Below are 26464 nucleotides of genomic sequence, written 5' to 3' on the forward strand. Positions count from 1 at the left end.
TTCCCTATCTTTTCTCTCTGTCTTTGATTTCCCCTTGTCTCTCTCCCCAGCCTCTCAGGGTCTCTGCCTGAGGAAGTGGACAAAGGGGTTTCCCCACTCCACTGTCAGGGCTGGAACCTCTTGCTCTTCTCTGATTCTGTCCACCTCTCTAACCCTCCTCATCCACCAAATATCTTCCCTTCCCCACCGCGTGCAGACAGGTGGATGGCAAACTCCAGGACTCAGGGAGGGTGAGAGTCACCAGCCAGAGAAATCAAAGCAGAGAGGTGAGGAAGAAGAGCTGAGAGACAGATCAAGACATAGAGGCAGAGTTGGGGCTCAGGCGAGGAGGGAGACCGGAAGGAAGAACCTGAGGGAGAGCCACTGAAATCCTTATGAGAGAGAAAGAGAGAGAATGCAGTTTGGGCATCTCTCTGCCTCTCTGAGGCCAGTGAGCTGGAGGGTAAGTGGGCAGGCAGCCTGAGGAGGCCTGGCCTGACAACCCTTGTCGGTTCAGCCCCTCAAACCAGCTCAGAACTCTACACCGCCACCTCGCCTTCTCTCCCGCCTTGGCCTCCACTTTGACGCTGAGGGTCTTCCCACCTGCATTTCTGACCCTCAAACAGCTCCTTCTTGCTCCTTTTCCTGTCTCTGCCCTTTCTCCTCGTCTCTGTCTCTTTTCCTTTATTTCTTATATGTCTCTCTGCTTCTCTATGTGTCCATTAGTGTCTCTATGTCCCTGTGTATGTCCCTCAATTCCTATTTCTCTCGCCATCTGTTTGTTTCACTCTTGCCTTCTCCGTCTCCTGCCTTTTCCGGGTCTCTGCAATCCCCCCCACCCCCGGTGGAAACCATCCGGGGTCTGACCCCACATTCCCTTCTTCTGGGAAGAGCAGCAGGCCCGCGGTCAGGTCAGGGGGCGGGGCCTGAGGACTCGCCCTGGACCCAACTCCCCCCAACTCCGGAGACCTGCACGACACCGGACGCCCCAGCCCCACCTAGGAGCCGGGTGACGCCGCGGCAGCTAGGCTCCCACGAAGCCCCACCACCACTCGATGCCGTCTACAACTCTCAGCCGAAGCCCAGTCCTCCGCTACTAAACCCAGTACTGGTCCCGCCCGGCCCAGCCAGCAGCCCCAGGAGCCAGAGCACAAGGCCCTGAACTTCACCATGAACGGTTCCACGGCCCCACGGCTCCAACAGCCTTCCAGACCCGGAGACCTCGAGCGGGGTCCCAAAGGTGGGAGGAGGGCGGGGCGCCCGAGCATTTGAGGTTCCCGAAGCGTTGGGACCTTAAGGAGCAGGAGAGGGCGGGGTCTGAAGACGGGAAGAGGTAGGGTCTAGAGGCTTCTGAGGGCGGGAAACCTGGGCCTGCAGGAGGCTTAGAGGGCAGGGCTGAAAGATAGGGAGGGGGTGGGCCTGGGGGCGGGGCCTGGAGACAAAGGGTCTGTGAACAGCACAGTAGCCTGAGGTGGGCAGAACCTGAGGGCTCAAGGAAGGAAAAGGCTCAGGAGAGCTAGCGGGCCTATGTTTGATAGGAGCAGGGTGGGGTCTGGAAACGCAGCGGGGATGGGGCCTGGAGGTGAGGAAGGGCGCGGCCTAGGTGTACCGAATGGGCGGGACCAAAGGAAGTGGCCTGGAAATACAAGGGTTGCAGCCTGGGATACCCAGGGTCTGACTGGCATCCCTGTCCTACTCAGGCAAGTGTGTTGCTGCTGCTGGCGTGGCCATGGAGTCGGCAAGTTCGAGGCCAGGGCCCTGCTGGGGCACTGAGAGAGCTGTGTGCACGGGGCCTGCTACGTGCGCCTGGCACTGAGTCCATCAAGCAGCGTTGCAGTTCTACTACCTCCGAGGACCACTAGGACCTCGTTGGGGCCTTCGGAGGCCTGAGAACTCCGCATTTGCACCCCCAGGGAGCGAGTTTGTATGAGAGGGCATTTCCACCTCTTTGCAATGGCTTGCATAAAAGGGACAGTTGGTGTGTCTCCCATGAGGCCACCTGCACCCCCGTGGAGGCGTCTGCCCCACACATGTAGCTGTTTGCATGCAAGAGACAGTGTTTGGAGCCGATGTCCATCCGAGAAAATCTCTCTCCCATAACCCCCACTCCACCCCCAAAACGAAACCTCATCCGGTACCCTTAAATACTGACAACCCTGAGCATCGCAGAGCAGAAATCTCTCTGTAGTGCAGAAGAGAAGATTAAGGGTACCGTCTTCAAGGAAGCTGGGTCTCCCCGACCTCTACTTCCATCCCAGGTCCCTGGTGAGGCCACATGGAGGGGGAATTATCTTCACAAACGGGGTGACTGGTATTCAGAAAGACAGAGTTCACTGTGAGGTCAGATTTCCCAGTCTTTGCAATGGGGACATGGGGGAGAGGGGTCAGAGGTGCCGCATGCTGAACCACCCCTCTACCCCAGCAATCCTGTGTTCACTCATTTCTTTCCCAAGCCTGTTCCTCTTCCGTCTGCTTGTGATTCAACACTTGGCCCCCTTATTCATGTACTATTCACATCTGGATTCATTCCCCCTCCTACACATTCATCCCACAAACCTTTACTAGAGCCCACTCTCTGTGGGACTCCAAATCCTAGGGCTCCCAAGTCCCTGAAGAGGGCTCTACCCCTTGTCCTAGTGAGCAGCTCCAATGGGTGGCTCAAGGAGTACATACATAGGCATTTCAAAACTGGCTTTAAATACTGATCAGGGCGCCATGCAAAGGGACTGGGGTGAGAGCTTGTTACATATGAGTGGGGGCTGGGGTGCCTGAGAGAGAAGGGACCCACCCATCAGGGCAGCTGGGGTGCCCCACCCCCAACCTGGGATAAGGGAACAGAGTAGAGGCCCTCTCTGGAGGGTCCCAGGGCCAACCGGGAGCCAGCCCTCCCTTCGAGGTAGATCATCGCGGAGGGAACCAAGGAGGAGCTCCCACGGTGGCGATGACAGGCGGTCACTTCCTCAGTGGTATTGCTGATAGCTGGGGTAGCCTGGGGCTGGGGTACCCTCCTTAGGGGGCAGCTGGCTGGGGTCCTCCAGGAATGGGGGTGCTGGAGCAGGGAGAATTGGATAAAGATGAGTGGAGGAGGCAAGGCAGAGCATTTCCCACCTCTCCCTGGCCAGCTTCACCAGGAACTCACCATTGCGGAACTGCTGGGCAGTGTAGCGAGTGAGGAGGATGCCAACACCCTCGATGAGGGCCAACAGAATGCCTCCCATCATTGCTGAGCCCACCATGGCCAATGGGCCACCTGGAGGAATGAGGAGGCACAGGGAGACAGGTGAGAGCAGGCAGAACAGGGTGGAAGGGGCTGGGGCCTGGGGATGGGGCACTCACTGCGGGCAGCCAGCACAGCCCCGGTCAATGCTCCACTGGTGATGGAGTTCCAGGGATCTTCCTTGCCCCGCAGCCGCACCAGACCGCAGTCGATGGTGGAGAACAGGCCCCCCCACACTGCGAAGCTACCTGTTGAGGGACCACAGCCTAATTAGTGTTTGTGGGGAATCCCCAGAATATACGGCTCAGGGTCCAGGGACTCCCAAGGCTTGAATGCTCTGGCAAAGAACGGGGGGAAAAACCCAGAGGCAAAGGCAGATGGCAAACTCCTAGGGGAGAGCCCCCATCTGTCTCTGTGGTAGCTCCTTCAATCTGTCTGTAATTGCCATCGGCACTCCTTTCACCTTCACAGGGGGGCTGACAAGTATTTTACGGGCAGATTTATCTGCTTCTATATGGCTTTTTTCTTGGCCCCGCCATGCACTCATTCCTCTCAGTTCTCTGACCAGGGATTGAACCTGGGTGACGGCAATGAAAGCCCGGAATCCTAACCACCAGGCCACCAGGGAACTCCCTTCTATATGGCTTTTAACAGAGCAACTTTGATCTTTGTAACTACCACACAGAACTGGAATTCTGACCTTGGTTTCAGGGAGAAGGAAAGGGGTTAGCAAAGCCAGTTAACAATACAATAGTTAAAATGTTTACTCAAGTCTTACTGTGTGCCAGGACCTGATCTACACACTGCATGTTACTTGACTTCTGAAAATTTATATTAGTTAATACTATCAAAGCGCTTAACAGAGCAACCAGCACTTAGTAAGTACTACCTAAGTTACATAAGTTACAGAACTTATTGTTTTGTCATCCCCATGTTGCAGATGAGGTTCAGAGAGGTTAAGCCACTAGCCCAAGATCACACAGCAGGGAAGAGCCAGGGCCTGGATTTAAACTCCAGAACTCACCCATATGAAATTGCTGGGAAACGTCACTCCCCCAGGAAGTCCCAGGCAGAGGTGGGACTAGAATCTGGACCCCCAACTTGCAGTCTAGACTCAAAGGAGCAACCAGCTCAACTCTGTTATCACATCTGTCTCCCCAAACCTCTCACCTCCAATCTGAGGGGCTCGGATCCTCACAGCGTTGACACTGCCTCTCATTCGGTGCCGAATTCCCTGGAGGAAAGTGAGGAGGAAGGGAATCAGAGCCCGGCTGAGGCCACTGGCAGACAAGGTTTCTAGCTTTTAAGAGAGGGATGGGGGCAGGAAACCTGGAGGGGTATCAGGGGTAGAGATGTGGGGAAGGGGGCCAAGAACTAGGGGGCTGGGGAGCACCCCAATATAGGTGCTCTAAGAGCTGGGATGAGAAATCATTCATTCATTCATTACTTAGCACCTATGTGCCAGGCACCATGCTGTGTGCAGGGATACAGCAGTAAACAAGGTAGACCTGGCCCCTACGCTCTCAGAGCTCACATTATAGTGGGGGAGACAGATCCTAAATAAGGGTACAGATAAGACAGCTTCAGACAGCAATAAGAACGTTAGAGGAAATAGGAAAAAGAGATATGACAGTGGCTGAAGGGTCAGGAAAGACCTCTTTAAGGAGGGGGGCATTTATGCTGAGACCTTGAGGATAAGAGGGAGAAACCTGGACAAAGATCCAGGAAAGAGAGCTCCAGGAGATGAGGGGAGGGACAGGGCTAGACAGAGAAATTACAGAGACCTTGACAAATGCATGGCATTTAAAGTCATGACATTTGATGAAGTCTCCCAGGAAGGGGAGGGGGGTTGTCAGAGATAGAGAGTGAGAGAGAGAGGGAATAGATTACGTTAAATTAAAAGCATTTTCTCAGCTTTAAGGCTGTCCTCCTCCTGCCAATTAAACTCCTGTCACTTCCCTCTATCCAGGCTTCCAACCCAGAATCTGCCTCTAGGTAAAATCTGACTGGCTTTGCACACACACATTTAGGTTTTGGTGATGACCCTTTTGACATCACAGCATTTCCACAGAGGAGCTCCAGTTGGGTGGGGGGTGAGGGGCAGAGGTCATGTTTGCAGTTCCTCTAAACTTCCAGATCCTGGAGCCAGGCCTGGCATATAGTAGGTGAGCAGGCACCAGAATGAATAAGTGCATGTGACTGGCAGCTCCAAGCAGTTTTCAGAACAGTATCCCATGTGGGCAGGGCAGGACCCCCGCGCCACCCAGGGAAGGCCAGGACTCACGACAGGGGCATTGCGGAAGCCCTTAATGGCCTGGAAGACTCCACCGCCGATAACACCCATAGTGAAGGCGCCACCGCAATCATCCACAATTCGCCATGGGCTGCAAGCGGGAAGGGGAGGATGGGGTTAATGTGAGCCCTCCCTCTTGCCATGTCACAATGACTCTTTCCAACTGGGAGAGACTAAGTCACCCAAATGGGAAGCAGAATTTCAGATAATAGATTATTCTCCCCCTCATTTAAGCAAGAAATAGTGCGAAGGAGGGAAAATATTAGTCTTTGCCCTGTCCGCCCCTCCCCTTCGCAGCCAACCAAGAAATCAACCGCTTTACTACTATCAATGATTAAATGAATTGATAACAATCAAAGAGTTGGCAAGTTTAAATAAGCGCTACAGAAGTGTTAAGCTAGCACTGTTACTAAAGCAGAACGGGCTCGCACCCCCCTTTCCCACAATGAGCACGTCCAACCAAGCCACGCCCTCTTTTTTTTTTTTTAAACCCTTACAACTGGGAAAAACCAATCGCAGACCGGGGGGATGATCCAGCACCGCTCAATACCGCACCACCCCCTCGGCTGGAATGGATTCGACCAGCGTGTCTTTTCGTTAACAAAGAGAGACTGGGAGGTACGAAGGCAAGGGAAACGTGGAGTGGTTCGTCCTTGCACCGCACCTTCTCCTTTAGGCACACAGTTGTGGCCCCTCTTAACGGAGCCCGAGTAGGAGGAAGGGGAGGGGAGCAGAAGGAGACAACAAACGTCTAAGAGTCTCCCGAGTCTGGGACGTGGCGCTGTGTGGCCGATGCCTCCCCCGCCCGCCTCCCACCGCTGGCCGTGGCGCCCCAGCAACAGTCCCGAGGCCTGTGCCCCTCGCCGTACCAAGGCTCCCGAGCGTACTCCTCCATGGCGCCGGCGTCCAGCCGCGCAGTCTGACTAAACCGCGGGCGGGCCACGCCCCCACCGTAAATGCACACAGGCGTTCGAGCTTTCCACCTATTCCAGGGCAATGATTGGGTCGTTTCACCAGAAGAAGTCAGACCAAGGGGCACTCTCATTGGCCAGCCAAGTTTGTGTCATCCTTTCGCCGCAGCCTGAGCTTAGCCCAGTTTCCTCCAGGCTCGGAGGGAGAGGACCTCGTTCTGGGGTTTGGGAGAAGAGAGTCGTGTAGTCCTGGCACTCATAGAAGCGGCGAGAGAGAGACGGCCAGTCTGTCAGCTTTCCACTACCCGCGTGACTGTATTGGTAATGTCGGGGTGGGCGCATTTTTTGGAGCTGGAGGTGTTGCACTCTGCTCCCCCATCCCAGCGCCTTGGTTCCTTCCACCCGGTAGTCTTCGGGGGAAGTTGGGTGAGCCCATTTCTGGGGCGAGGGGCAGCCGCGTTTGGCCCCTTTGGCAGTGGGCGGAGCCTGGGCCTGGGAGAGGAACCCGGTCCTGGAGCACCCGGCCCGGGAGAGGAGGGTTGGTGAGAGTTTTGGTGATATTGCCATTTATCCCTTCCACCTTTTAGCGTAGGGTCTGTCGCCCAGCTCCTAGTGTAGGTGGGGGTCCAGATGAGTACTTGCTGAGGGGAGGCGCTTGGTTACAAGATCAGATTCAGTCCTCATCTGAGCTGTTTTTTGGTCTGTCTGTTCTTCCCTAGGTCTGTCTGCTATCCGCTATGCCGCTGCCCGTTGCGCTGCAGACCCGCTTGGCCAAGAGAGGCATTCTCAAACATCTGGAGCCCGGTGAGAGAGCTAAGAGCAGATAGGCCTACCAATGTGGCAGGCTTGACAGGCACTTTGTTGTTGATACTGCCACTTGATACCTATCATGGACCTACTTCGCACCAAGCAGTGGGGTGGCAGGCATTTCACTGTTAACAATGCGTATTCCTGACACCCATTCCTACCGTATGAGGAGGCGGGTGGGGACGGGGAATAGACATTTCATCCTTAATAATACTGACAGTTGACGTGTATTTTTGGGTCTTCTATATCCCAAGTTTAATCCATCCATCAATCCCTGGAAGTGGTTACAAATTATCTAATAGTAAGGATAGTAACAGTTGACAGAAGCTGACATCTACCGCAGCCTCCTGTGGGCCAAGCACAGTGGCAGGATGCTAATACTTTGCTCTTTACCATACTAATAGATAACATTATTTTAGACCTACTGTGGAGCCAGGCACTGTGCTGGTGATATATACCTTATTGTTCACCGTATCAATAGCTGACATGTATTTTGGGTCTACTTGAAGTGTCATACACATTATGGTGAACAGTATATAAAATAATGATAGGATCTATCATTTCAGCCTACTGTGCTGCTGTTGCTAGTATTTCTACCTTATTGTAAGTAATAGCAAAAGCTGGCATCTAGTTTGGGCTAGGGTGTTCCAGGTACTGGAAAACTCATCTTATTTTCACTTTATTGATAAGTGACATCTATTACAAGCCTGTTGTGTGCCAAGCATAGATCTTTGGTTAATAATACTGATAATGATCATTGATATGACATTTACTTTAAGGCTGTTGGTACCAGGCCCTGTGCTGATTGTATATATCTTACTAACAATACCGATGATTATAGCTGACATCTATTTTGGGCCTGTTGTGTGACAGGCACTCTGCTGTTGCTGACATATACATTTCATTGTTAGCTATAGGTGAAATCTGTGATAGACCTATGGAGGTCCAGGTACTCATACACCTTTTTCATTCTGTTGATAGTAACTGACAACAGTTGTAGGCCTCAGGAACTGAATAGATTCAGAGAAGCGTTTGGATAAATCCCTTGCTATCCAAACTTGCTAGTCAATATACCGGAGTCAGAAACCTCATATTCGCCAAGCCAGATAAGTTCAGGTAACATTATGTCATATCTGAACCCAGAAACAGAACAGATTTGGGTAAATTTTTTGGTAAATCCTAATATTCAGATACTTGGATTTGGAATGTGAGCAATATTTTTTAGGGCACTTGAGACCTGGCACACACACGTGGTCCATGTGAATGTGAGTGTGTCTCCCCAGGCCCTGACTGCAGGATGGGGATCCCTCTGGTCCTTACTGCTGTCCTCCTTTCCTCCTTGTCCTGCCAGAACCGGAGGAAGAGATCATTGCCGAGGACTATGATGATGATCCTGTGGACTATGAGGCTACCCGGTTGGAGGGCCTGCCACCAAGCTGGTACAAGGTGTTTGACCCTTCCTGGTGAGTCTGGGGATGCAGCGGGGTGGGCTGGGGGCAAATGGGGGCCACAAGGGAAGACATCTGGGGGTCCCTCCCTGTAGGGTCCTGGCATGGGGCAGGTACAGGCAGAGATCAGGGAGACGAGAGTTGAGGCTACAAGGAGAGGATATCTGTGCTGACATTCCTTCTCTCCCTCCCTCCCTCCACTGCCCTGCAGCGGGCTCCCTTACTACTGGAATGTGGACACAGACCTTGTGTCCTGGCTGTCCCCACATGATCCCAACTCCGTTGTTTCCAAATCTGCCAAGAAGCTCAGGAGCAGTAATGCAGGTGAGTTGGCAGATACAAGGGTGCCTCGAGTGTTCTTGCAGTTCTCCAGGAGGGGTCAGGTAAAAGACCAGGGCGGGTAAGACCAGGCAGACCCAGCCCCAGGCAAAGGAGGCTGTTGAAGGCAGAGGCTGCTGGGTCCTGAGGTGGGAGGAGGAAGGTCACAAGGCTTTCGTGTCCCCAGATGCTGAGGAGAAGTTGGATCGGAGCCATGAGAAATCGGACCGGGGCCATGAGAAATCGGACCGAGGTCACGAGAAGTCGGAACGCGGCCATGAGAAGTCAGAACGGAGCCATGAGAAGTCTGACAGAGACCGGGAGCGTGGTTATGACAAGGTGGACAGAGAGAGAGAGCGGGACAGGGATCGGGACCGGGACCGCGGGTATGACAAGGTGGACCGGGAAGAGGGCAAAGAACGGCGCCACCATCGCCGGGAGGAGCTGGCTCCCTACCCCAAGAGCAAGAAGGGTAAGCTGGGGTGAGGCAGCGGGGGCACCAGGGGGGCACAGTGTAAGGAAGCCCTCGCTTGGCTTCACACGAGTGCCTGAGCCTGGGGCCTGGCAGCCTCAGGCTCCATTTCTTCTGGGGATGGGAGAGCTCGATGATCGGGGACTCCTTGTGCCCCCGTCGAAGACCCCACTCTGCCACCTACTTCTGCAGTGGCAAGCCGGAAGGATGAAGAATTAGACCCCATGGACCCCAGCTCGTACTCAGATGCACCCCGGTAATTGACCACCCCTCGAGAGCCCTTCCTTTTTCCCCTTGACTCACTGCACCGCTGACTGTTCCTTTCTTCCTGTCTCCTTTCCCCCTTTGTCAGTTGTGGGTGGGTGGGAGGTGCCTGCCACAGTACACATATTATACATTCCCGCCCCCGCCCCTTGTCACCCCCAGGGGCACGTGGTCAACAGGACTCCCCAAGCGGAATGAGGCCAAGACGGGTGCAGACACGACAGCAGCCGGGCCCCTCTTCCAGCAGCGCCCTTACCCATCCCCGGGGGCTGTGCTCCGGGCCAATGCCGAGGCCTCCCGAACCAAGCAGCAGGACTGAACCTTTCCCAGCCCGGCCCACCCTGGGGTTCTTAATAAAAGCTTTTCGGTGGATCATGCCCACGAGAACTGAGTGCTTCCTTCTCTCACACTTTTGAGACTTCCCAACCCAAGCCAGCAAGATGCAAAACACATTTTATTTACAAAAACTCACCTAAGAAATAGTGTAGGGGTAGCAGGGGCATGGGGGTGGTTGGGTTCTGTCTGGGCCAGAGTTTAGTCATGTCAGCCCTGCGTGGGAGAGGGGGTGTGGGGACAGGGGGTTCGGCGTCTACCCCCCCCCCCCAGTACTGATCAGAGCGTTTGGTCCTGGCTGGACCAGGGCAAGAAGGGAGAGTGAGGCCAGGCCAGCGTCTTCAATCCCAGCGGCTAGGAACCCTTCACCTTGGTGAGCAACCTGTGGTGGGAACGGGGAGGAAAGAAAAACACAGAAAGCTGGGGTGGGCTGGCAGGTGGACGTCCTGAGCAAGCAAGGATGACTAGGGAGGCTGGTAGTCCCCAGGGTTAGTAACAGAGCCCATGTGGAGAGAGCGGGTACCCTGGGTCAGAAAGCTACACGTGGACTAAATAAATACAATATCTTTATTTGGCATTGGGTATCCTGACATTTGTTCATTACAGTTCCTTAAAAAAACAAACCAAAAAATCAGAACAAATTAATCAAAAATAAAGATCCAACGGCCCTATGTACATATAGCAAAGACAGCCCAGGCATTGTGCGCGCACACACACACACACACGCGCACACACACACACACACGCACGCACACACACACACACACCCCTGGGAGACAGTTAAGGGGTCAATAAGCTTTGGGGAGTGCAGGGGGCAGGTTCCACATTTCAGCAATTTAAAGACACCCCTCCCCATGAAGGGTGCCTCGTACAGCCAGTGGGGTATCATGACTGTGGCTGGCAGCTTTATTTTTCCTCTCAGGGTATCTTAGAAAATAATCCTGCATCCAGCAACTGACAGTGTCTTAGATTCCATGAGATTAGGCCACTTCAAGGACCTCCCTTCTCCATTTTTCCCACACCCTGGATCATTCATCTGATTACACCACAAACCCCCAAATCGCAAACAAATGGCCCCTACTGCACCCTCCCCTTGAATGGGCTGATGCAAAAATCTCAGCTGTCGCCCCCCTTCCTCTCTCTCTGGGTGCTCACAAGAGGCCCATTTTCAAGTCCCTGTGTTAGGGAAGCTGCCCCAAGCCCACAAAAAGAGCTACTAATATGATCCAGTGTGGTTGTCAGGGAGGAGAGAAGGCCTCAAGCTATCAGAATCGGAACCCCACACATAGGCATCAGTCATTACTAAGGAGTTGTAGGATTTTTGTCCAATTTGTCCCTACAAAGGTGGAGGGATTGCTGGGAGGGACTCTCCCAGGCATGAGACACAGGACGCCTCTGGCTGAGGGGGGCAGACAAAAAAAGCCTTGAATAACAACACCCCCAACCCGGTCCCCAAAGAGGTTAGACTGAGACAGAGGAGGCAGCTCTAAAAACCCCTGGCTACAAGGAAGGGTTCACGTGATGCCCTGCCCTAGTCCCACAGGCTTCCAGAATTCTCGAGAACCTGGAAGAAAAGACCCTTCCAACCCCATGGGAGCCAGGCCCCGGTGGCAACTTGGGTCCTGCAGATGCCCAACACCCTCCACCCAGTGTCCCTCCCTGTCTCCCCCCACCGCCACCGCCAGCCCTCACTTCACCAGCACTGACTTTGGCAGAAAGGGCTCCGTGCTGACGTCTCCACGGTGGGAAGACAGCTGCGGTGGCGGTGGCTGCCCCGGAGGCTGCTGGTGAGTGCAGGGCCCAGAGGTGGAGGCAGACGCGGAAGCTATGGCTTTGGCTGCACCTCGGGGCAGGCTGTAGAGGTAGACGGCACCGATGACCAGCCCTGCACCAAGGGCAAACAAAGGGTCCACGTGGAAGCCAAAGAGGCGGATGGAGGCAACAGTGGACAGCACAATGGACAAGGAGGTGGCAAAGCCCTTGAGGATATTGTCGGCATACTTGACAACAACAGCCACCAGTAGCCCGCCGAAGGCCTGGTTGAGCACCACGCCCCAGACAGCAGGCGTGTACCCGAAAAAGAAGCCGCGGTGGGCTACAGCGGTGCCCTCGGCCCACCAGAGCCCCACCAGGCCCAGGGCTGTGCCGAAGAGGCCCAGCTGCAGGTTGCGCAGCCACACGGAGCCTGAGCTGCCTTTGAGGATCTTCTCAAAGTAGACACCTGCAAATCCCGAGGACAGACAGGACGCCACGACAGCTGCTAGGCCCGCCCCAGGGTTCTGATCCAGAGGCCGCGGGCTCCCACCGCCGGCTTGCTGTGCCTGGACAATGGCGACTCCGGTGAAGAGGAGCAGCAGGGAGGCCCACTGCAGCCGGGAAAGGCTGCGGTTCAGCATAAGCACGGAGAACAGTGCCGTGGTCAGGATCTTCAGCTGGTACGTGACCTGCGAGTGGCATGTGGAAGACACTGAGGGCTGCTTCCGACCCCCAACATGTACATGTGGGGGACGGCACCCACTGTGGGCCCCCAGGCACAATGGAGGGACAGGGTGGGGTAGATAACCATAAAAACAGCAAAAATATCCAGCCACTGGCCACTGACTGAGATGCGGCTAAATAGCTCTGAGGCGCCTCCCAGAAAACACACAGGAGGATGGCTGTGCAAGGACGTCCTGGGCCACACCCAAGTCCACATCCCAACCCCATGTCCTAGCTGTGTGACGAGGGACAAAGCACTTGCCCTGTCTGAGCCCTGACATACCATCTGTAAATACAACTGATGTATGTGAAGCACCTCACACAGCAGGTAATGAATGAATGGTAAACATCCTGATGAGGGAGGTCTTGATAAGGATGTGTTGATACAAATGAATCAGCCATGAAATGATGTCAGTAAACATTTACATAGAGCTTACTATGTGCCAGGTGTGGGTCTAAGCACTTCACATGAATTCGTTTAATCCTCACATATGAAGTGTGTTATTGTAATGTCCAATTTAAAGATGAGATGGAGAGGTTACGTGACTTGCCCAATATCACACAGCTGGAAAGTAGCAGAGCTGGGATTTGAACCCAGGCAGCCTGGCCCCAGAATCCAGGCTCTTTAACCATCTTAAAGGTTGCTTGTAAATAGCCTAAAGCTTATCCATCACCAACCAAGGGCTCTTCCCAGATATTACTTCTTTTAGTCATCTCAGTGAGTAGCTACTATTACCATTTCCATTCCCAGTTCTCACAGATGAGGAAACCGAGGTTGAGGAAGATCCAAGGACATTCTGGAGGAAACACAGCCCCCGCTGTCTGCAGCCCTCCCTCCCCAACATCCTATATCCCCCACCCCAGCCAGTTCCTGGGCTTGGGGCTCACCTGGAAAGTGGCAGCTGGCAGGTTGGAGATGGCAACATACTGGAGGTTATTCTGCAAGGTGTAGATGAGAGAGGGCACTGCGAGCTTGAGTGTGTCCACATACTGCACCAGGACAGCCTCGTGGAGGAAAAGAACCAGGTGCTTCACGTTACCTAGGTGGAGGGAGGAGAGCCCTGTTTAGCGCTGACTTCCAAAGATGGGGATCCTCTAAAGGACAGGACTGGGCCTGGTCCTGTGTCTCCCCACCACACTCCGACTCCCTGAGGGCTAGAATGAGGTCTGCACTCTCGGTTTCTCTAGAGTACAAACATGTCTCCAGCAAGCCTTTCGGATACTCAGTCTGAGAATCACAGACCATATTTCACTCATCTTAGAGCCCACCTCCCTGGCACAAAGTCCCAGGGCAAGCACTCAGTACAGTTTGTGCAATGAAATAATCAGCACTAACTAGGAGCTTGTGAAGTAGAAGCTCTAGGAGTGTGGGTGGAAAGCTGTTTACCAAGCAGAGGGAAAGTTTTAGACTCAGCTTTTATTTTTTTTAAAGATTTTTTTGATGTGGACCATTTTTAAAGTCTTCATTGAATTTGTACAATATTGCTTCTGTTTTACATTTTGGTTTTTTGGCCGCGAGCCATGTGTGATCTTAGCTCCCTGACCAGGGATCGAACGAACCCACACCCCCTGCATTGGAAGGCGAAGCCTTAACTACTGGACTGCCAGGGAAGTTCCTTAGACTCAACTTTTAGACTTTTCCTAGTTCCTTCCTAGCCTGAGAGCTGCCTGAGGGCAGGGGCCATCTTCCACTTGGCCGCCTCCTTCTGTCAGCCCCACACACACCAAGCATTTGCCCCTGTCACATGGAAGAATGCAGGCTTGACTCTAAAGCAGAAAGTCTGGTTGGGACCTGCTCCAATCAATAAATGAGAATAATTTCCTATATAATAAGACCTTTGCAAATCTCACCCCACTTTTTTGCAGTTCATCTTTTAAGACTCATCTGAGTGTCCCTCCTCAGGGAAAACCCCACAACCACTGCACAAGGTTACTGCAGGAACTCCTGCTGATGCTCATTCACAAAACCCTGCCCTTTCCCTTCATGGCATTAATCCCAGGAGTAACTATCAACCTCTAACCCTTTACCCAAATTCCCTGGGCCCAGGGGTTTGGGTGTTCAAGAATGTCCAGGTGTTAGAAAGGTAACACGGCATATATGCTATACATTTCACATAACACACACAACGTATATGGCGCTGCACACCGTAATCAAGCACATTCATATTTCTGCAGTGACCCGTGGACACATTCACACCAAATGAGAAAACTAAAAAAATAAAACGGGGGGGGGTTGCTGAAATTGTAGATAAGAGATGAAAGCTGTGATTAACCTGTAGCTATTTGTTTCTCCCCATCTAAAATATCAGCCCCCTGAGGGCAAGATGCACGTCTGCATCGCTAACATGTCCACCTCCACAGCCAGAACATGGCCTGCCACACAGTGTTCACTCGAACCGTCTCAGACTCAATCTAGAACAGAGCAGATGAGTTCCTAAACTGCTGCCTCCCAGGGCCCTGGAGCTAATGAGTGGGTGAGAATGCTTTCTTCAGTGTAAATACCTAGGGCAGAGCTGCATGCGAGGCCTTTATAGAGAAATGACTGGGCAACATTTTAAAGAAGGCCTTTGGGGAGGTGTTTAAGTTAGTAAATAAATTCAACTTATAGGAAATATAGAGGACAGAAGAACATGTTAAATGAGACCAGTGGGAGGCACTCAGCAAAATCCAGGCTACCCGAAGTCTACAAGACAAACAACCTTATGTCTTCGAGAAATTAACTGCAGAGAGAAAAAAAAACAGTTGGAGGGGAAACTAGAGGCTAGCCGACCTAGAAGACACCAACCAATTACAAAGCACTGACTTTATATAAACCTGATTCAAACAAAATTTGTAAAACTTTTATGACATTTGAGAAATCATTACGAATTTGAACACTGACTGGATATTTGATTATTTGATTAACTTAAAAAATTATTGTTAATTTTTTGATGTATGATTTCTAGCAGTCATGACTGATTGAAGTCATTATTTTAAATGTACCGAAATATTTACTCAAGATAATAAGAGGGAATTTACTTCAAAATAATACTTCATGTGGGACATACTTCAATATAACAAGGTGGGGCTTCCCCGGTGGCGTAGTGGTTGAGAGTCCGCCTGCCGATGCAGGGGACACGGGTTCGTGCCCCAGTCCGGGAAGATCCCACATGCCGCGGAGCGGCTGGACCCGTGAGCAATGGCCGCTGAGCCTGCGCGTCCGGAGGCTGTGCTCCGCAACGGGAGAGGCCACAACAGTGAGAGGCCTGCGTACCGCAAAAAAAAAAAATTAAAAAAAAAAATATCAAGGTGCAGGAGTAGGTAAACAGACACATAGATTGGTAGTGAGTGGATAATCACTGATGCTGTTTAATGGCAGAGTGGCCACGAGTTGATCATTGTTGAATCTCGGTGATGGGACATGGATATTTTACCATTTTATTATTTTCTCTGATTTTGTGTTTGAAATTCTCCATAATGAAAAGTTAGAGAGAAATCAATAAATCATCATGTAAGGGTCACCTGCTACCTTATGGGCACAGACTGTCTCATTCCTTCAGTGTTTACTGGCCAGCTCCTGGGGAGTTAGGGGTATAAACATGTGGATGCAGCTACTCATAGCTGGAGGTACAAGGCAGCCAAGCCACACTTACACAGTCCCCAGGCATTTTCATAGACACAGAGATAATCCCCCAACCAAACCCTCCACGTGGGAGCGGGTACGTACACACACACACACACACACACACACACACACACACACATACATACACACACTGCCACCCACCGACTCCAATGCAGCCCCCCTCCCTGCAGCCCCTCTCCCTGGCTCATACCCCTCTTCTGTGCGAAGAGCAGCAGCAGGCAAGTGAGACCTTTGAGCACTTCAGCCATGACCACAGCAGTGGTGGCAAAGAAGCGGTCCCCAGGCAATGTGCGGGCATAGCGGATGCTGAGGATGAGGGAGGCATTCTGGACCACCAGCACAGCTAGGGATATGTATTTGAGGCGCCGGTGAGCTGTGGGGAATGGAAGGAGTAAGGGGGAAGAAGGGGTCAAAAGCTGCTGTGGCATAACCACACTACCACCCTCCCCTCTCCTTTCTCAACCAGGATCCTCCTAGCCACCGCTACTTCCTCCTTCTGCCTGCCTATCCTGACCCAATGTGAGTCTCATCCCTGCCAGCTTCCACTGCCTCAGCCACAGGCAGGAAGAGCCAGAAAGGGAGAAGTGGGCCTCTCCCTGTCCAGCCCATACCTGGAATCCTTGCTGAGGTGTCAGGAAATGGGCGGGGCAGGCCCTGGACACCCACCTCAGCCCTCTCTCTCCCTCCCCTGAGTGAGAAGCAACCCTGCCCTGGGCAGAATACCAGCTGCATCCTCGACATTTATTGAGTGCTTACTGCGTGCCTATCATTGGGATAAGGGATTTATATGGATTACCTCAACAGACCCCTACATGGCTCTGATCTCTGAATGAACTATCAGTGTTCCCATTTTATGGATGAACAACCAAATATTTATATGAAATGATGGTTCTATTTAGTGAATGATTGTCTCATGTGAAAAACGATACCCTAATACAAGGAAAGAGACCACTGTATATAAGGCATGTCCATCCCTTAAGGAACGTTCTCTCATCTAAATTATTCCATTCCCTTACACTCAGAATGGTCTCTCCAACCCCTCCCGCCTATGATGACTGATTCCTCCCTGCCCCAGAATGGTCTAACAAATATAAGAAATGATTCCCTCACTGTCCAAAGGATTGAATCCCATGTAGTAAATGGTTACTCCACTAAGAATGGTCTGGGTCCCTTAACGATATAAGGAAATATTTCCCTATACACCAATCATCCTCCCACCACCGCATACCCCCACCCAAGGAATTATCCCTTGTCCTGCTCACACTCACAATGAACTCTCCCCGTTATAAGGAATGGCCTGGCACCCTCAGAACGTCCTTTCTCCGCCATATAAGGAAGGCCCCTCCCACTGCAACATACAATGAACTATCTCCATCAGGAAGGGACCCCTAGAATGGTCTTCTCCCCATATAATGGACATCCCTATCCTCAAAACATTCTAAGTCATATAAGGAAGAACCTGCCCCACCCTAACTCACAATACCCCTGTCCCTTTACAAGGAAGAAACCACCTCCCTCAGAACAGCTCCTCCCTTCTGTAAGGAAGAACTCTCCCGCTCTCAGAATGGTCTCTCCCTTGTATAAGGACGGACCCCCACACACACTCAGAATGGTCTTAGTGGTCTTAGCCTCCCCAAAAGGAAACACCCGCCTCCAACTCAGAATGGTCTCTACTCCCCATTTGCAGAAGGGACCTCCCCATCACCCTCAGAATGGTCTCTTCCGCGCCCCCAAAACACACGTCCTCCTCCCACCCTCCCACTCCCCACACATAGGTTGGTCCGTACGGGATGCTCCCTCTCGCCTCAGTGAGGAACCTTTCTGACCCCCCCGCGATCCCACCCCCCGGCCCGCCGCCGACTGCTCAGCCACAGCCTGTCTCACCCGCAGTCGTGGTCCCAGGCTCCAACATCCCTGCAGAGACCACCCCTGGCCCGGCCGCCGCGGGGGAACCGCCGGACCCCACCGCTGCCATGTTGGCATCTGCCTGGCCCGTCCCCTCGGCAACAGTAAGCCACTTCCGTGTCCGTTACTTCCGCTTCCGGGACCCCGGGGTGGGGATGGGGCGAGCGAGAAGCTTCCCAGAGCGGTGGCTCTCCTCGTTCGCTCCTGAACGCTAGTTTAAGAGCGGTCTCAGGATTTCCAAATTCCGTTGAGATCCGGAGGCAGGGCACGCAGCTGGCTCAGTCTCCCACCGTCTTTACAGAGCCTCTTTAGCCCACTCCCGTTACTAAACCCGCCCTCATCTTCTTTGACCCCGCTTTCCATATCGCCCGCCCATTCTGTCTCCTCGTCTCTTTGGTTCCGGTGTCTGTCTCCTGTCTCGGCTCTTTATTGCCACCTTCTGATGGCACCGCCCTTTCTGCATCAAAACTCCTGGGTCCTTCCGGGTTGGACTGAAGTTCTTTTCCCTTCTGCCGGCGAGGCCAACCCCCGCCCCCTGGAGAGACAGCGGGCATCTGGGAGGGAAGTGAGACTTTGAGGGAACAGGGCAGGTGAGGGTCAGGCAGGTAAGCGAGCAGATAAAGGCAGGGCAGTTAAGGATATACTAGTGAAATGGCACAGGAGAGTTCAGACTGAGAAGGGAGGACAAGTGAGTCACCATTAAGAATGGAAAAGTGAGAAGTGGGTAGGTAAGCCAGTAGGTGAGAGGTTTACAGGTTAGTTGTTTTTTTGTTGTTTTTTGCCACGCTGCCTGGCTTGCATGATCTTAGTTCCTCGACCAGGGATTGAACCTGGGCCACCGCAGTTAGGACTAGCACCTAGTCCTAACCACTGGACCGCCAGGAAATTCCCTAGGTTAGCTGTTGAAAGCAGGGCAAGAGAAGGTACAACTGAGGTCGGGATAAGTGCAACTATGATAAAATAGGGCAGGGCAGGTAAGTCAAGAGTTGAGGAAGTTGAAGTGAGCGGGATGAACAGGTAAGAAGACAAGGAAGAGGTGAAAAAGGTAGAGGCAAAACAGGTGACTCCACCTTGGACGTTATTAGAAAACAAGGAAGGGCTAGGAAGATTCCTGTCAGCGCTCAACCCCCACCCTGCCCTCACCAAGCCCCAGAAAGGGCTTTTCTTCTCCCATGGGGAAGGTATTTCCTCCCCTGGGGTTGGGGGAAAGGAGTTTTTTCTGCCTCTGAGCTGACCATCTTTGATTTGGGAGTGTGTCCCAGACATCTTCAATGTCTATGGTATCTCCAAAGCAGCCCTTCTGCACATACAGGGTGCTACATAAGAGCTGAGGGGAAAATCAAGTTTTTCTTTCACCTTAAATGAACCCATAAAAGATCTTCAGGATGGCACCACAAGACTGAGGCTTCCCGTGGGCAGAGAGGTCCAATCCATCTCCCTCTTGGCTCAGCATTCAGTAGATGCTCCACGAATGCCTCACCACATCTACAAATGGCCAGTCGCTTCTGATTCTATTACATTTATTAAATAGTGGGTTTCCACACATGGCTTTTTAAATAATCCAGGCGGGGGAGAAGGAAGAGGAAGATACAGTTGGAGCTCTCCTTCCCCAATACATAAGTATTTACATTTCAGCAACTGGACAACCCTGGCTCAGAAGGAGGCAGCAAGAATCAAAAAAAGGTGGAGGGTGGGGCCCTAGGAGAACAAACAACAAGACATTTCCCTCACCCCATCCCCCCAAAAACCATCCACCCCATCCTAGTGGACTCTAGTAGTGTCCATCTCCCATCCCCTCCCAAATCATGAAAGTGGGGTTTCTCCTCACCAGAATAAGAGCACTTGGGATAACAGAGTAGGGTCCCCTCACACACACACACAAAAGCCCTGGGACAACAATAGGGCTTACCTCCCCCAGAATACACAACCCTGGGCTGAGGTAGGCAAGCAGCTTGACTGAATATGGGACCCTAGGCTAGGGGAAAGTGTCCCTTTGCTAAAATAAGAGCCGCTGGGGTATTGGAAGGAAAGCACCCTTGCCCAAGTCAGAGCATTTAAACTAAGTTTGTGTGGTGGTAGCAGGAGGTGCCAGTGTAGGGGTTACTGCTCATCAGAATAAGAGCCCTGCAGGCTCAGAATGTAATTTCAACCAAATAAACACCCTTAGCAAAACAAGAAGCAAAGAAGGACCCCCTCCAGAATAACAGAGCATACGTTCTGGGAGGAAGGCTCCTTAGCAGGATTGGGATAGGGACTAGGTAAACTTGGCTTATGTCTTCTGACACCTGATCCCCAATCTCTGACCCTAGTAACACTGGATTTTTAATGACCTGTAAAACCAGATCAACAGATGTCCATCTATCCCTGTGGCGTGGCCATGGGATGGCTATTCCAACTAATGGGGGCCCTGGCCAGGACTAGGGCAGTAGGGACCAGGCCAAAGGGGTGGAACTCCCTTTGGGAGTGTTGAGGGATGCATCCTCAGCTGGTGTCTGCATCCAGGGGTCCAGCAGGATCTCCTCCAGTGTGGGTCGGGCAGAGGGTTTAGGGGCCAGGCACCGGCGGATTAGGGCACAACAGTCTGCAGATCAGAAGCACACAGGAGATTAGCAGTGAGTTGGGGGCACCAATCCCTGGGAGGGATGAAGTCTGGTGGGCTAGGGCGGGTGGGGCCTCACCTGGGGAGACGTGGGCAGGGAAGTGGAGCTCAGCCTCCAGAATCTCCTGGTCTCTCTCAAAGGGAATGTCCCCACATACCATGTCATAGAGGAGGATACCCAGTGACCAGACAGTGGCTGGGAGTGCGTGGTACTGATGACGAGAGATCCACTCCGGGGGGCTGTACACCCTTGTCCCTGCACATAAGCCACAGGTTAGACCATTCTCTGATAATGCCCTTCTCCCATCCCACCCTCCCCAGGAAGTATGGTTGCTTCACTAGAATTAAGAGAACTCACTGTATGAGCAGGGTCCCCTCACCAGAATAGAAGCTCAATGGAATAAAAGCACTTAAAAGGTACAGTAGGACCTCCTTACCAGAAAAAGAAGACTCAGGATAATAGCAGGATCCCATCATCAGAATAAGAGCCCAGAACAAGATCAGGGCACTGTCAGAAGATGGACTTATTAGAGAGCAAGGCTTGAAAGCCCCTAAAATTAAAACTCAAGAACCTTATAAAGGTGTACTATAGATCAAGGGTTACAGGATACCCCAGCACTGGAGGTCAAATGTCAAGAGGCCAAAAAGATAAAAGGTGAAAACTCCCCCCACAGAGATTTAGGGAAGCCTTACCATCAAAGTCAGTGTAGGGTTCATCATGAAGCAGGGCGCCAGAACCAAAATCAATGAGTTTGGCACAGCCCCGGCGGAGGTCCATCAGGATGTTCTCATCCTTGATGTCACGATGGACAACTCCACGGGCATGGCAGTGCCGAACAGCTGCCACTACCTGGGCAAAGAGACAGCGGCTTCGGCCTTCACCCAACGGGCCCTGCTCTGTGATGTAGTCAAAGAGATCCTGGGCAGGCAGAGGCCGCTCAAGGACCAGCATGAAGCCCTCTGGTGTCTCGAACCAGTCAAGCAGGCGGATCACACCAGGGTGTCCACCACCTGCACCCACCTTCCATAGCAGTGCCACTTCCAGTGGGCATGTGACTGAGTCTGACTGGGGGGGGGGAAGCAGGGAGAGAAAAGAGAATACAGACATCAGGCTAGCAGCTTTGAGGCTGACTTCTCGCCTGAACTTAAATCATAGCTCCTCAGCCTCCTGACTGTGTGGCCTTGAGCAACCTGCTTCCTTCCCTGGGCCTCAGTTCTCTCATCTTAAGGGCTTAAACTCACATAGCCATTGGGAAGGTGATTCAAGCTTAAGGCTATGGGGTGGGGAGGGATAAATTGGGAGATTGGGATTGACATGTTAGCACTACTATATGTAAAATAGATAACTAATACGGACCTACTGTGTAGCACAGGGAACTCTACTCAATACTCTGTAATGACCTATATTGGGAAAGAATCTAAAAAAAGTAAAAGTGGATATATGTATATTTATAACTGATTCACTTTGCTGTACAGCAGAAACTAACACAATATTGTGAATCAACTATATTCCAATAAAATTTAATTTTAAAAAAGCCAAAGCCTTTGCACATCTGGCATGTAATAGGAGCTCAGTTCATTTTTGTTTTTGTTTTTGGCTGTGCCACTTGCAGGATCCTAGTTCCCCAACCAGGGACTGAACCTGGGCCACAGCAGTGAAAATGCCGAATCTCAACCAGTGGACCACCAGGGAATTCCCTCAGGAAATGTTTGAGGAATAAATGAAGGTGGTTCTTAACAAAAGGCCTTCAGCAGAAGCAAGTGATAAACACTATTATGTAGTAATTTATCTGTTTTGTCCACTGACATCTGTAAAGAGACTAGAATAGTACCTTACACACAGTGTTGCTTGATAAATGTTAAAAATGTTTTAAATAGATAAAAGCACTTTATAGCATAGAATCTGACGCAGTTAGCACTCAATAAATACTATTATTGTGTGATGGTTTGTCTGCTTTGTTCATTGCCATAGCTCAAACACTAGAACAATGCTTGGTAACAGGGCAGAGCTCAATACATAGTTGTTAAATAGGTGAAAGCAATTAGTAGAAAAGGACTAGCACAAAAAGAGCTCTCAATAAATGTAATATTTTGCCAAGTGCCTAGAATTGTACCTGGCACGTTCTAGGTGCTAATATACAGTTGTTAAATAGCTAAAAGTGATTAACTGCAAAGGAACTGGCACAAAGTAAGAACTCAATAGTGTCATTATGTGATATTTTGTCACTGTCACCAAGCATCTAGAACCGTGTTGAATGAAAATACTTAGTGGAAATTGGAACACAGTAAGCTTTTATGATGAAGCAAAGTCTGAGGCATACAGTCGGTACTCAATAAAAGGCATACATGTTACTGGTCACAAAACCCGCCCCCCTCTCGAAGCCCTGCGCGGGCACACGGACTGCCAGAAGCAGCCTTCCTGCCTGAGCTGGGGCCCTCTGCCGGCCAGTGCACTGACTTGCACAGCCGCAGACAGGTTTTCTCACGGTGATGAAAATTCCGCTACTGCGCAGGGGCACCTTCTCCCTCTGGGTCCCACAGCCTGCTCAGGCGCAGTTTCCCCAGAGCCCGCCAGGGGGCGCTCCCGCCCCTACAACTTGCCCAGACCCGCCCTGTTGTCCATTAGCGCTCTAAAGGCAGAAGAGAAGCAGCCACCGTCACCATGGCAACCAATGACCTCTGCCCCTCTTTCCTCACCAGCATGCCCTGCGGGCAGCCCCTGAGGCAATGTTTAGAGGCTGAGAAAGGAGGGTGGGAGGGGAGAATCCAGGGCTCTAGGGGAACTGGGGTGAGTCAGAACTGTATGGAGGTGTGGATATCACCACAGGGGAGTAAACATGGGCTGGTAGGAGTGTTCTCACCGTTACAGGGCCCAAGGAGTTATACAAACCATAGAAAGGCGAAATCCATCGTCAGAGATGGCGTCGCCAGGTCAAAAAGGACTGCAAAGATACTCACCCAGGGGGACCAGCCCAGCACGCGATTCCGGGGGATCACTTTGATGGCCACCTGAAGAAGCGGGCTGAGGTGAGGGAGCCAGCACATGACCCTCAGACCTCTCCCGGTCTGGACCCTCACCCTAGTCTTTCTGGTCCCAACCAACCACTCCACACCACAACCACAAATGAGCTGGTGCTTCTCCCCTGCCCTCCAAGTCTCCAAAACCAAGTACACCTCTCCCACCATCTTTGGCCCTGGGCTCTTCCTTCTCAAGGCTTCAGGACCCCTCACTCCACGTGACGAGTTCTGAATTTCCTAACACCCCAAGCCCTCGATCTTCCCATCCAGCCCCAGGACACCCCAACCCTGTAGGGGGGTCCTGGTCCTCACGGCTCCACCCTGGACACCTGCCTCCAAAATCCCAAAAATCTCAACTCTAGGTCCCCACCTTCCCACATATATACACCTCTCCTGGATCGCAAGGTCTAGAGTCCTCACGACCCGCCACTCTCCAGTCTCACTCCCTGGACTTCCAGAATCCTTGCCCTGAAACACCCCCTTACCAACACTGTAGGCTCATTCCCTGCTCAATTAGCATCCCAGCCCCGGGGCTCCCGCCGCTGCCACACACACCTGGCCCTCCCAAGACCCTCGTGGTGGATACCTGGAGTCGGTCTGTGACGCGATGTCCTGCGAAGACGGTGCCAAAGCCCCCTTTACCCAGGAGGGGGCCGAGTCGGTACTCGGCCTCGAACGCTTCCCGATCCTTGCCTCCTACGCAGGCGGAGGCGAGGAAGTCAGGGTGGCGGCGTGCTGAGGCCGGCCGCGACCCTCTCCCCCTCCCCCCGCGCCGCCCTCAACCACTTCAGCCCGCCCGGCCTGGTCGCGCGGTAGGGGAGCCTCTCTCACCTGGCGGCGGCGTGGGGGTCATGGGGGCCACCGGGAGCCCCTGCAGAGGCTTAGTCAACATGGAGGAGGAGCTGCGCAGATTGAGCCCGCTGAGCCCGCAAGGCGTGGACGCCCGGGGCAGCGAGGCCGGGGAACCAGGACTGGGGGGCGCCAGGATGGAAGGTAAGGAAACTGGTGGCCCAGAAGAGCCGGCAAACAGCGCAACCTTAAGATTCGCCGTGCGCGCCAGCCCCGACGCTACTGAGACAGGGCACTAGCTTCCCGAGAGAGTCGCCCCGGGCGACGGCCCCGCCCACTTGGCTTTGATCAATCCGGACGCAGCACCTGCTGTACCCCAGCCAATCGGAGCCAGCCCTTATTTGCATGCCACCCTAACGTTTCAAGTACCCCCTTATGCAAATACATGCCCGGATCTTCCGCGGGGGCGGGGTCTGCATGCAAATAAGGGGGCGCGTGCGAAGAGGAAACTGGTTTTGGGAATCCCTTTTGCAGCAAGCGCGTTTGTTTTGGTTGTTGCGCGGAGTTGTTTTTATATATGTGTCTGTATGTGTATATATAAACTTAAAAAAAACCTGCACCGCCTCCTTTCCTAGGAAGTTGGTTGGCCGCCGCTGCCTCGAGATTAGCGCGGAGATAACGCCAGGCCTTCTAAGGGTTCTAAGAATCCCGGCCTGTGGTTATCCAGGACCCTGTCTCCGTAAGGGTGCTCCTCAAACCAGGACCAGAGCCCTCTAGGCGCCCGGCGGCCTCCGCCCGGAAACTGAAGCCGGGGATCCTGGAAGAACCTGTTCAGCCGTCAGGGAGGGCTAACCTCCCTGACAACCACCTCAGGGGAAGCGCTGGTCCAAGGCACCGTTCCCATGCCCGGAGGCCACGGCCTGTGGGGTGTTTGTGGAACCCTTAACGTAGACAGACCTGGCTAGACCCAGCCATGAACCCAGTCAGCAGGTCTAGAATCTGGAATGGCGGGGGGGGGGGGTTCTTGGGGTTGGGAGCAAGCCAGAGTAGTGGTGGCTTGGGGTGTGCTTCTGGATGAGAGAGACAGGGGCTACGAGGGCTCGGGGAGGTAGTAAAATACCCTCAGTCACAAATTTGGGAAAAATAGGCCTCATGCTGCAAATGGACAGACATGCACTCCAAAGACACACACACAGAAGCAGCATGTGAGAAATACACAAACACATACGGCCAGACACATTCACATGAACTTGTCCTAGACACACATGTACATATGTACTGTCACACAGAGGCTGAAATCTACTGTCAGGCAGGCATGCTGCCAGAAAATTATGTCCCAGAATGACACCAGAGATGCACTGTTACAGAAAGGCACTCCAGATAGATTCACATAGACCTACACTGCCATGTGACAAAGACACAGAAATGTCCTGTCAGACATACCGCCAGAACTTGTCACAAAGATACTGGCACCATCAGACATACAGTGTCACAGAAAGACTTGTACTGTCCCAGAAATGAGACCCAGAGTCTGTCACAGGAAGACACACAGATGCTCAAGACACACATGCACTGCTCCAAAGGCAGACATATACTTATGTGATAGAGCCACAGATAGGCAGTGTCACAAAAACAGACATGGATTGACCCAGTCACAGTCACAGACACACACACACACACACACACACACCAGCAGACATGCAGTGTTGTCACTGAAACTGTCCAGAAATAGCTACCCAGAATCTGTCACAGGAATACAAACGGACATCCACCCTATCAGAAAGAAACCACAGATGCCCTGTCACAGACAGACCCACACAGACATGCACTTGTCTCAGAAACAGACACAAACTGTCAGAGATAGAGTCCCACACTCAGTCACCATCTGACACACCTGGAACTAAGCCCTTGTCACACACACTAGAGAAAGACACTGTGAGATGCACAGAGACTTGGACTCACCACAGTCTCACACACACACACAAACACCCAAAAAGCAAATACACAC

At 52.5% G+C, this 26464-nt stretch overlaps 4 protein-coding genes across 7 annotated transcripts; 1 reads left to right on the forward strand and 3 right to left on the reverse strand.

Annotated features, from left to right (window-relative positions):
* Positions 1-2655: 2655 nt before the first annotated feature.
* TIMM17B (translocase of inner mitochondrial membrane 17B) lies at positions 2656-6456 on the reverse strand. Its single transcript, XM_082864168.1, has 6 exons — positions 6359-6456; positions 5481-5580; positions 4367-4430; positions 3316-3444; positions 3119-3229; positions 2656-3028 (listed from the first exon to the last, which is right to left on the reverse strand). Exons 1-6 carry the CDS (start codon positions 6382-6384, stop codon positions 2940-2942), a joined length of 519 nt encoding a protein of 172 aa, XP_082720294.1. The 5' UTR covers positions 6385-6456; the 3' UTR covers positions 2656-2939.
* Positions 6457-6564: 108 nt separating this feature from the next.
* PQBP1 (polyglutamine binding protein 1) lies at positions 6565-10080 on the forward strand. Its single transcript, XM_082864478.1, has 7 exons — positions 6565-6721; positions 7120-7204; positions 8559-8670; positions 8867-8979; positions 9161-9445; positions 9638-9701; positions 9872-10080. The coding sequence occupies exons 2-7, from the start codon at positions 7138-7140 to the stop codon at positions 10026-10028; spliced, it is 798 nt and encodes a 265-aa protein (XP_082720604.1). The 5' UTR covers positions 6565-6721; positions 7120-7137; the 3' UTR covers positions 10029-10080.
* A 215-nt stretch (positions 10081-10295) lies between these two features.
* Positions 10296-18175, reverse strand: SLC35A2 (solute carrier family 35 member A2; the record flags this gene model as incomplete). Of its 4 annotated transcripts, none has more annotated exons than XM_082864477.1 (5): positions 18030-18175; positions 16336-16518; positions 13409-13560; positions 11750-11896; positions 10296-10424 (listed from the first exon to the last, which is right to left on the reverse strand). In XM_082864477.1, exons 1-5 carry the CDS (start codon positions 18118-18120, stop codon positions 10299-10301), a joined length of 699 nt encoding a protein of 232 aa, XP_082720603.1. In that variant the 5' UTR covers positions 18121-18175. The 4 variants fall into 4 exon arrangements, with proteins under 4 accessions (XP_082720603.1, XP_082720601.1, XP_082720602.1 ...); XM_082864475.1 differs by having other exon boundaries at positions 10375-10424; positions 11750-12486; XM_082864474.1 differs by lacking the exon at positions 10296-10424 and adding an exon at positions 16757-16828 and having other exon boundaries at positions 11731-12486; positions 18018-18175.
* A 1378-nt stretch (positions 18176-19553) lies between these two features.
* Positions 19554-24691, reverse strand: PIM2 (Pim-2 proto-oncogene, serine/threonine kinase). Its single transcript, XM_082864575.1, has 6 exons — positions 24499-24691; positions 24254-24363; positions 23608-23658; positions 21343-21715; positions 20729-20905; positions 19554-20631 (listed from the first exon to the last, which is right to left on the reverse strand). Exons 1-6 carry the CDS (start codon positions 24557-24559, stop codon positions 20468-20470), a joined length of 936 nt encoding a protein of 311 aa, XP_082720701.1. The 5' UTR covers positions 24560-24691; the 3' UTR covers positions 19554-20467.
* Positions 24692-26464: the final 1773 nt, after the last annotated feature.

The sequence above is a fragment of the Leucopleurus acutus genome (genome assembly GCF_964270905.1).
Source record: "Leucopleurus acutus genome assembly, chromosome: X".
Taxonomy (NCBI): Eukaryota; Metazoa; Chordata; class Mammalia; order Artiodactyla; family Delphinidae; genus Leucopleurus; species Leucopleurus acutus.

Excerpts from the sequence above, each read along its gene's own strand:
- TIMM17B (XM_082864168.1), bottom strand. The coding sequence starts at position 6,384 with ATGGAGGAGTACGCTCGGGAGCCTTG. Across the intron at positions 5,581-6,358 it reads GAGTACGCTCGGGAGCCTTG|CCCATGGCGAATTGTGGATG; the intron begins GTACGGCGAGGG and ends TCCCGCTTGCAG. Across the intron at positions 4,431-5,480 it reads GCTTCCGCAATGCCCCTGTC|GGAATTCGGCACCGAATGAG; the intron begins GTGAGTCCTGGC and ends ACTTTCCTCCAG.
- PQBP1 (XM_082864478.1), top strand. The coding sequence starts at position 7,138 with ATGCCGCTGCCCGTTGCGCTGCAGACCCGCTTGGCCAAGAGAGGCATT. Across the intron at positions 7,205-8,558 it reads TCTCAAACATCTGGAGCCCG|AACCGGAGGAAGAGATCATT; the intron begins GTGAGAGAGCTA and ends TTGTCCTGCCAG. Across the intron at positions 8,671-8,866 it reads AAGGTGTTTGACCCTTCCTG|CGGGCTCCCTTACTACTGGA; the intron begins GTGAGTCTGGGG and ends ACTGCCCTGCAG.
- PIM2 (XM_082864575.1), bottom strand. The coding sequence starts at position 24,559 with ATGTTGACTAAGCCTCTGCAGGGGCTCCCGGTGGCCCCCATGACCCCC. Across the intron at positions 24,364-24,498 it reads GACCCCCACGCCGCCGCCAG|GAGGCAAGGATCGGGAAGCG; the intron begins GTGAGAGAGGCT and ends CCGCCTGCGTAG. Across the intron at positions 20,906-21,342 it reads ACCCTACACTGACTTTGATG|GGACAAGGGTGTACAGCCCC; the intron begins GTAAGGCTTCCC and ends GCTTATGTGCAG.